The sequence below is a fragment of the Physella acuta genome, unplaced genomic scaffold (genome assembly GCF_028476545.2).
Source record: "Physella acuta isolate Inbredline_101_S28 unplaced genomic scaffold, ASM2847654v3 ptg000811l, whole genome shotgun sequence".
Taxonomy (NCBI): Eukaryota; Metazoa; Mollusca; class Gastropoda; family Physidae; genus Physella; species Physella acuta.
In genome coordinates, this window is record NW_026732329.1 from 232,257 (window position 1) to 242,206 (window position 9,950).

The window sequence follows — 9,950 nt, forward strand, 5'->3', positions numbered from 1 at the left end:
TTATATAAATTTCATTTCGTTCGGGGGGGGGGGGGGGCGGTAAAAAAATTTCGGGGGGGGGGGGGGGGCTTCGCCCCCCCCCCCCGAAGAGATGCCTGGAAGAAACTCTGAGGTTATGGCCAAAGATGTTAAGCTGGACTAAAGTTCTGTTGATTATTTATAAAATGTGCCAAGCGTAAAGTCATGTTCAAAGTGTTTACGCTTAGGCGGTGAACAGCAGCCTATCATGTTGGGCACCCGGAATTTGATGCTTTATGCTATGACCACGTTCAAAAGAAGGCTCATTCTGTTAATTGGTTAGGGCCTGGGTTAGATGCTCGGTTTGGTTAGCAATAGCAGGTTTAGTTAACATCGGTACAGGTCTACCAGTGAACATTGAAACAGCTAATACACTGATGCTAGGTTAGGTTATTTTATTTTACCGAGGAATTATGGTTTCTATTATGAGATTTATAAATTTGGTCTACTTTAGCAAGTATTATGATTTAGACTGGGTTTAGAGTTTGGAGTATCGGCTAAATTAGAAAACCGGAAAAGAAAAGCACGACTAGCCACTGTCCTCTAAAATCCTACCTAGCCATTGTCCTCTAAAGTCCTAACTAGCCAATGTTCTCTAATGTCCTGCCAAGCCATATTCCTCTAAAATCCTGCCTAGTCACTGTCCTCTATAGTCCTAACTAGCCACTGTCCTCTAAAGTCCTGCCTGTCCAGTTCTCCATCAGTGTTTCTTCCAGACTTTTTTCTCCGGGGGGGGGGGGCAGTTGATATTTTCGGGGGGGGGGGGGGCGGTCAACATTTTCCGGTGGGCGGACACTAGTAAAAGTATATTTTCTATATAAATTCCAATTCGTTCGGGGGGGGGGGAGGGAGGGAGGGAGAGGGGGCTGGGCCCCATTCCCCCCCCCCCCCCCCCCGAAGAGATGCCTTGAAGAAACTCTGTTCTCCATCAGACCACTACAGTGTGTGGTAAAGATCAGTTTCTGGTCGAGCAGAATGAAAACACGGTAAAAATCTTTCTTTAAGTCATCATACAAGAGAGTATTGTTGTATGTGGTTTGTTGAAATGACCCCATGAGCGCCCGCTATTGTGTACATGTGGGCTACTGTATCAATGCCACTGTGTCATCCTCCATCAGATCGTCAGGGAAGAATGGAAGGCATTCAGGCAGATACAGGCACATCCTGGTGGTGACGTCATGTTGAATCACCGGTAGCTGAGTTTATGGCCGAGGGTTATATTTGTAGGGCACACTTCCGTCGTTTCATTTAGTAAACACGTTTTTTTTGACTGACATACATGACTAGGGTTTCTTCCAGACTCATTTCCGGGGGGTGGGGGGGGGGGGGGGGGGGGGGGGGGGAATGGCGAATGCCTGGAAGAAACTCTAAGATCCCTAAACAGGAATTAGTTGTCATAACTGATGTTTCACCCTCAACTAAAATGACGTAACTGTTTCACATACCTCGCCCCTCCCAATCGCATCTTAAACAAAACAGCTGATAAAAAAAATTACAACATAGCTTTAATTAGACATCCTTTAGTTAAGGTTATTGAAACTACTGTCGGGTGTTAATTTTCTTACAACTATTTACTCAGCCCATGTCAATAGATATTGTCACAAGCTAGTTTCAAAAACAAAATTTGCAATAGGAAATGGGGAGGTGAGGTAGTGTTGTTGTGAAAAGTGATGTCAATTCAGGTATGTGGACAAGTGCTTGTGTGTGTGTGTGTGTGGGGGGGGGGGGTGTTATTTAACAATAGTAAAAAAAAAGCGCACTGCGATTTATGGGCAGTAGGAGACAAAACACAAGACTGATATAACTAATTAGAAATACGTTGAAACAAACAATAAAACTTATTATTTATTAATTTAAAAAAAATGACACGTTTCTTTTTTAATGTTTGTGGGGCTGGCGTGGGGAGCTTATTCAAACCAACGCTAAAAGAAACACATTTTTTAAACAGATGTAGGCTAGATAACAGATCTAGTAAAATGTTGTTTACATCTAGGTTACTATTTTTAAACGCAAAAGTAGGCTATGACTAAGGTCACAGTCAGTTTGCGCTAGCAATTTTCCATTCACAGCTTTTCATTCATTCAACATCCCACTCCTTTTTCTTTTGTTAGCAGTAGAAAATACCCAACACTTTTTTAGTCAACAGGTCCATTTTTACTTCCGGAAACTCTTTTTAAGGGAAATGAGGAAGATGGCGTAAGTTCAGTGTTGTTCCCCTTTAACAGGAAGAGAAAGGAATCTGTTACAAACAAAATGACTGACAACAAATTCATTAAATGTGTTGTAGTAGGCGACGGCGCTGTAGGGAAAACGTGTATGCTGATGAGCTATGCAACAAATAAATTTCCTACAGAATATGTACCAACTGTATTCGACAACTATGCAGGTAAGGAATTATTAAAGGATTAGATTGAGAATAGAAGGAATAAGGCTAATAACTTGTAATAAGGACATAAGGAAGAGGGCCAGAGTCCGGGTCTAGCCTACTTGTTGAATTTTATTGAATTTAACTTTAAATAACTTTTGGATTATCAATTAGTATTAGCCCTTGCCTAGCTTTAGGCCTTAGCCAGTAGTGAGATCTAGTACTTTTAGGCAATATGCCATGCCTATTAAATTATTAATAATTGACTAATAGGCCCAATTAATTTAAATTTATTAGGCAAAGTCCTAAGTTACTACTACTACTAGATCTAGTAGTAGAGTAGTTAGGCCTATTAATACTAATAATTACTAAGTTACACAATGAGTCAATAAGTAGTATAAGTATAAGTAAATAACACTGTTCAAAAGTTATTAGGCCTAGGCCTAATAATTACTAATACTAATAATATACTAATATCCCCTCTAGGCCTAATCATATTTTTAGGCCTATTTATTATTTAATATTAGGCCTAGTTATTATCTCCAAGACAAAACTAGTTAGCGGTTAGATCTAAAATCTAAACTAATTAGGTGTAGGCCTATATAATTTTGATAAATAAAAATAAATAGGCCTAGGCCTAATAATTTAAGTTCACAAAAATTGAGCCACAAATAAAACTACTAGGTTTATTGATTATTGGTTTAAATTAATTTTTTTTCACACCTCTCCAGTCACAGTCAATATCAAGGGTAATCCCTACCAGCTTGGTCTATTTGACACAGCCGGCCAGGTCAGTCAAGAAAATAAGCTACCCCATTTATTTCCTAATTTAATTAATACCTAAGCTGTCGACTTTTATTCTTTAAAAATATGCGTTCTGATCTGTATCAAATTTTTATTATTTCTGTATATATAGGAGGAGTATACAAGCCTGCGAATGCTTTCATATCCAGAAACAAGTGTGTTTCTAGTGTGTTACTCAGTGGTCATGCCAGAGTCAATGCGGCATGCGGAGATAAAGTGGGTTCCTGAGTTCCATCACACGGTACCCAAGGCCCCATTTGTAATGGTGGGTACACAGATTGATCTACGGGATGACGAAGCCACCAAAATAAAATTGCAGAAAAGAAAATTGCGTCCAGTAACTACAGAGGAAGGCCAAAGACTTGCTAAGAGACTTGGTGCAGACTGCTATGTGGAGTGTAGTTCTTTAACTAGACAAGGATTAAAGGACGTGTTTGACGAGGCGCTGCTGGCTGTTCTAGAGCCAAAAAACACCAAGCCAGAGAGGAGGAAACACAAACATGGATGTACCATATTATAAACAACCTAGTTTTGATACTGGCCGACTTAGTGATATCTTCTGCTGAATTAGTCATAACGTCCAGATTTTTAACTAACCCCTGCCTTACATATGAACTTTGACATTTGCATGTTTGAAAGCGATGTAACTTTGTGTAAGTGAATGCTTCAAAAGATAGTGTGTGGTAATAGACAAGGCTTCTTACTATTAACCTGTTGTTTATAATTTGTTATCTGTATGTACAATGATCTTTTGTTTATAACTAACATTATGGTCTATTTATTAACTGTAAAACAGTTGTATTATATGAGCCACTGCATACCAAGCCAGGAAATAGATTACAGTTTGCAAAAATGTTTTTTAACTTTTTATTTGATTTATATAGTTCAAATATTAATTTTTTTGTTGACATTTTTGATTAATTTAAAAAACTACTGTTAAATGACTTGTTTCAAACCTGAAGTTGACTTTCTAAACTTTCCAGATTAAATTAAAAAAAACTTATCACTTATTGCAGAAAATATCTTTTTCTATGCTAAAAACTAAATTAGGATGTACCAAACTTTTAGAGTTATAAACCTTGGGAGAAATTATTTCCATTGAAGTCATTTGAAAGTATAAAACATTTGAAAGTATAAAACATTTGAAAGTATAAAACATTTTAAAGTATAAAACATGCCACAGTCACAGAAACAGATAAACTCTGCTTCTCCTGGCCCATCCAGTTAAAAAACAACAGTATTTTTTTTTTGTGTACAAATTTTAAAATTTCTGTGTTTACCACTGTGAACATAAAGCTATACAGGAATGAATGTTGTAGTTTATGTGAGCCAATCTCATAAAAAACATGACTAAAAATTGCCTTCATAAGGTAATTCGTTATTTTTTATAAGTTTGGAATTTAAAATCTTAAGACATTAACTGTGTCTCTAAATCTAAAGATGCGTGTGCTGTCTTTAGAGCTAACGAACAAAGTATTATTTAAATTATTACATCTGTTCTTAAACTAAACTAATTAATTTGTGAAATTTAAATGAGTTAACCAAATTTTTATTTAAAAGTTTTTTTGATGCTTTTATTAAGTAATTGAATGTGCATTGTGCATTCATTCTTACAATATCTGCTTTAATTAGTTGGCGTGCTAGTCATTAGTAAACATCCTTCTCAAATTGTTTTGTGTTTTTAAAGGATATGGAATATAATCAGTGAAATTTTATAAACATTTCTTATGAAATTAAATTTTTGTATATAATATATCACTCATAGTAATGCACACTATAAGTTTAGAATCATCATTCCAGAAGTAAATTATATGATTTTTTTATTTATAACTAGACTTGTTCATACTTGAACTAGTTATATATGTATTGAGTCTCTTGACTAGTCATTGAACTTTTTTTTATTGGGAATTTTGGACAATTATCTAAGAAATTACTTGCTTTTCAAAATGATTAATTAAAATTTAATGTTTTAATGCTAAAGACTAGGGTATACCCAGATGCATATTGATCGTAATGTCAGTCAAAATGCTGAAATAATAGATTAGTCCTCTATCCAATTTGCTTATAAGTAGAACTGACATGTCATTTAATTAGTCACCATTAATTGTTTTGCTGTCAGTGAAAATGTTACTTTGTTAAGTTAATGAAACAAATACTAATGTAGCTGCTCTAAATTGAACTGTCCGTCAAGGAAATTGTTACTTTGTTAGTTCAACTAAAATTGCTCAGTGTATTGTTAGATAACATTTTGCTCAGTGAGTTTGGTAAAAATATTCTATGCACAAACTAAACACTAACACCTAACATTTCTTTAGCTCTCTCCCAGCTCAGTAAGTTTGGTAAAAATATTCTATGCACAAACTAAACACCAACACCTAACATTTCTTTAGCTCTCTCCCATGTTTGCTCAGTAAGTTTGGTAAAAATATTCCATGCACAAACTAAACATTAACACCTACCATTTCTTTAGCTCTCTCCCATGTTTGCTCAGTACAATTGGTTTATGTTTCTACCAAGTCCCATCTTTGTGCTCAATGTTTTACACACTGACTCCAGGTTTGTCTCATCAGTTTATATACAGTGACTCCAGATCTAACTTTACACACAGCAGTGACACTACTTCTTCTCACTTTACACACAGCAGTGACACTACTTCTTCTCACTTTACACACAGCAGTGACACTACTTCTTCTCACTTTACACACAGCAGCGACACTACTTCTTCTCACTTTACACACAGCAGTGACACCACTTCTTCTCACTTTACACACAGCAGTGACACTACTTCTTCTCACTTTACACACAGCAGTGACACCACTTCTTCTCACTTTACACACAGCAGCGACACCACTTCTTCTCACTTTACACACAGCAGCGAAACCACTTCTTCTCACTTTACACACAGTGACGCCAGACTTGACTTCTGACTAAGTATTTTATAATGTTGAAAGTATTTTCAAACTAGATTGTACTTGTTAAGTTTTTGAAGTTCTTTGCTTCTTTTTATGTAGCATTTATATCTGTTTCAAACTGCTGTTTACTTGTAACCAATGTAAATCAAATGGAAGCAGTAAGTCCCTAATACCTTTTGACTATGGAAGCAGTAAGTCCCTAATACCTTTTGACTATGTCATGTTATGTATTACCAGCATTGCTTTGATGTATATTTTTTACCTTATACTTTTACTAGTCTTCACCAAATGTTTTTTGTTCAGCAAAGCTTTTAGAAAACAACCCAGCCTATAGATTGTGGCACTTATGTATAATAAGATAATATCTACTGCAGAGAAGTAATCAAAAATAGATGAAATACAAATTGTGTTAAAGAAATAGGCTTATTTTAAAAAAAACCTGGATCATTACACAGCATTCTAAAAATATAAACATCATTAAAAACGATATTAATTTAATAGTATAAATCAGAACAAATAAGTAAACTTTATTTCATAAACATTTGAAAGAATATGTAGACATATCATTGATAATCAGGGTAAATTGATGATTTTATTTCTTGTACAATCTCTAGCTGTCTCCTAGATATGGACCTGCCAGGCTAGTTCACTGCTTATATTTTGTTATACCTTTAACAATCATCAGTAACAGATGAAGATGATTGAACCTTTATGAATAGATGAAGTTTTTATTGGATGAGCTACCTGCTTACATGGCAATTATTGTCAAATTTTCATGACAGTTTGTGGCACTTTTTCATTAGTTTTTTTTTTCCATTTTCTAACCTTGCTTTTGCTTTGTTGGTAACAGTGACAGTGTAGATTTGTCCTAGTGTTGGTTTTTCCTAGTGTAGGTTTGTCCTAATATCACTCTAGGTTTGTCACTGTTCTGTTTTTATGATGAAGTTATGATGGAAGCAATTAAAAAGTTGGTTGCTAGGTTACTCAGAAATGAGAAGTGATGATTGTGTGCTTGAGTTCTGTAAAAATATTTGATATGTGCTGAAGACGAGAGCAGTGTTACTTGTTATTATGTGATACAACTATTTCGGCCTTCTACTTAACGTACTACTATATGTGGTAGTAGCCAGGTCACATATTACGTGTTGATCTATCCTTTGGTTTGGCTTGAACTCATGGATTGTTGTCTTGAAAATGTTCTAGAACAAACACACAGTTCAGTGGAGATGTTACTTGTACTGAATGTTTGTATGTTATTTGTACAGAACGTTTGTATGTTGGTAGGACTGGGGGTGTGAGTACTGTTGTACTTTTTTGACCAGTAACTTACTGTGCTGTTACCAGTAACTTACTGCACTGTTATTTGAGCTCAAAGTTTTGTTGTACTCTGCTAGCTGTACGAGTCAGTGTTTTCTTTTAGAGTCATGTACAGAACTCTCTGTATGCTAAATCAGTGGTCTGTGGAAGACGTCTATTCTTCTTCCGTTTCTTATTTACATGCAAGTTACAAAACCCCAAAACTGTTGAGCCTGTTCAAATGTTTTCACATTTTTTGAATTGAGCATTTTATTTTTCTACAACATAAAATAGTAGGAAAAAATATCAGTTGTTGAATACCACCCATATACATATCTATGTATTTTTTTTTGACTGAAACTTTTGTGTGGTCCAGCACAATCACTTACACATTAAAATATGTGGACTTGTTTTTCTGGTGAAGTTATGACACAATCTGTTGTATGGAGATGTGTAACAATATGTTAGCATATTAATGGTGAATTTGTTATTGTCATATACACATTTTGTTTTTATTATATGACTTGGTTTGATAATAGTGGTCCAACCAGTATGGTAATAACCAGCGTTGCTATGACAACTAAAGGGATGCTATTTTTAACTATGTAAACAACCACTGCCTTAGATGCTGAGGAGCAATTGGAATGTGTGTGTTGGTGGAATATGTGTGTGTTGGTCAAGTTTTTGTGATATTGTGTGTGTGGGAATGTGTGTGAGTTGATCATGTGTTTTTGATACTGTGTGGGAATGTGTGTGGGAACTCAAGTGTTGATCTTGTGAGTTTTAAACACATGTTTGTGATATTGTGTGTGTGTTTGTGTGTGTGAACTTGAGTGTTGATATTGTGTGTGTGTGTTTGTGTGTGTGTGAACTTGAGTGTTGATCTTGTGAGATTTAAACTCATGTTTGTGATATTGTGTGTGTGTGTGTGTTTGTGTGTGTGAACTTGAGTGTTGATATTGTGTGTGTGTGTTTGTGTGTGTGTGAACTTGAGTGTTGATCTTGTGAGATTTAAACTCATGTTTGTGATATTGTGTGTGTTTGTGTGTGTGTGTGAGGACTTGAGTATTGATATTGTGTGTGTGTGTGTGTGAAATTGAGTGATGATCTTGTGAGTAGTGTACACCTTGTATTTGAGCATAATGAAAACTGTGTTCATGCCTACAACATGTATTTAGACATGTTTCAGCACATGCAATAGGAAGAATTGTATCCAAAGTTTTTATATACAACTTTTTTTCTTCACACAATCTTTACTAACTCTGTCCTGATATTAAGTGTGGGGAACTTGGTCAAACCTGATCCTTACACTTCAGTCATTCAGTCAACTTGATCTATTTTTGATCCTTACACTCCAGTCATTCAGTCAACTTGACCTGTTTTACTCAGAGAACTCTTGAGGTGACTCAAATACCATCAAATTTGTAATGTTGAACTGACTAGTTGATTTCACCCCTACAAATCTTGAGGTGACACATATGCCCTAACATATGACATTAATGCCCTAACATATGACATAAATGCCCTAACATTTGACGTTAATGCCCTAACATATGACATAAATGCCCTAACATATGGCATTAATGCCCTAACATGACAATTATGCCCTAACATAGGGCATTAATGCCCTAACACACATTTGTACATGTGTGATGATTCCTGCCTATTTTATCTTGCATGAATATATTTTCTAGTTATTTCCCTTTGCCCTTGGCCCTCCCCTTTATATTTCCCTATTGTTGTTCTACTAATTAACTAATGCAGTCCCTCCAGTGGTCTATACCAAACTGTTGTCTAAAACAACTATGACCCCTTCCCCCCACCCTCCGCCTCTTGTAGTATTTAGATTTTGTTGATGTTTGTATCAGTCAATGAGCATCCGGTCTAAATGTATTGATTGACAGCTTATATTCATTATGTTGTAGAACTAATTCTATTATTATGCAATTTTTATTTATGTTTAAAATTTTTTCTTGTCTTCACTAAAGGAAAGTGAACTGAGTCAATACAGTCTAGATAATGCTTTGTCTTATCACAGCACTAGTCCCTCTCTCAGTATATATTATGGTTAAAAATAATTTTTTTTTCTACACAACATTCACACTGTATATTATTCATAGAGTTTACTTTTTGGATATACTAATTGAAGAAAAATGATGGGTAAAACAACACCATGTTAATGTAAGGCAGACTTGGTTTAGTTTATGTTTCTTTATAAACTTTTTTTCTTCCAGTTTCTATACAGCTTTGATTACATTTTTTTTCTACACACATTTTTTTATTAAAACTTTTTTTGTTGTTGACTCTGTTGTTTTGTTTAACTGCTGTGTATACTTTTGTTGAACAATTGTGAATGTTGGTGGGAATCTGGCATTGAGAGAAGGAAAAGTTGTTTGATTGGGGAAAACGAGGCTCTTGATAAAACAATGGGTAGGCTTAAAGATACACACAGACGTGTATGTATACAACATTTATGACAAGAATAGGTATGAGGGAAGTGATTTGAGTAGAGGCTAAAAAAATACACTGTGCTCCACCATACACCCCTCCACTGT

General features: G+C 35.3%; 1 protein-coding gene across 1 annotated transcript; it reads left to right on the top strand.

The window, feature by feature from the left end:
- The first annotated feature begins 2,199 nt into the window (after positions 1–2,199).
- LOC131951410 (cell division control protein 42 homolog) lies at positions 2,200–9,698 on the top strand. Its single transcript, XM_059313815.1, has 3 exons — positions 2,200–2,404; positions 3,115–3,173; positions 3,300–9,698. Exons 1-3 carry the CDS (start codon positions 2,272–2,274, stop codon positions 3,705–3,707), a joined length of 600 nt encoding a protein of 199 aa, XP_059169798.1. The 5' UTR covers positions 2,200–2,271; the 3' UTR covers positions 3,708–9,698.
- Positions 9,699–9,950: the final 252 nt, after the last annotated feature.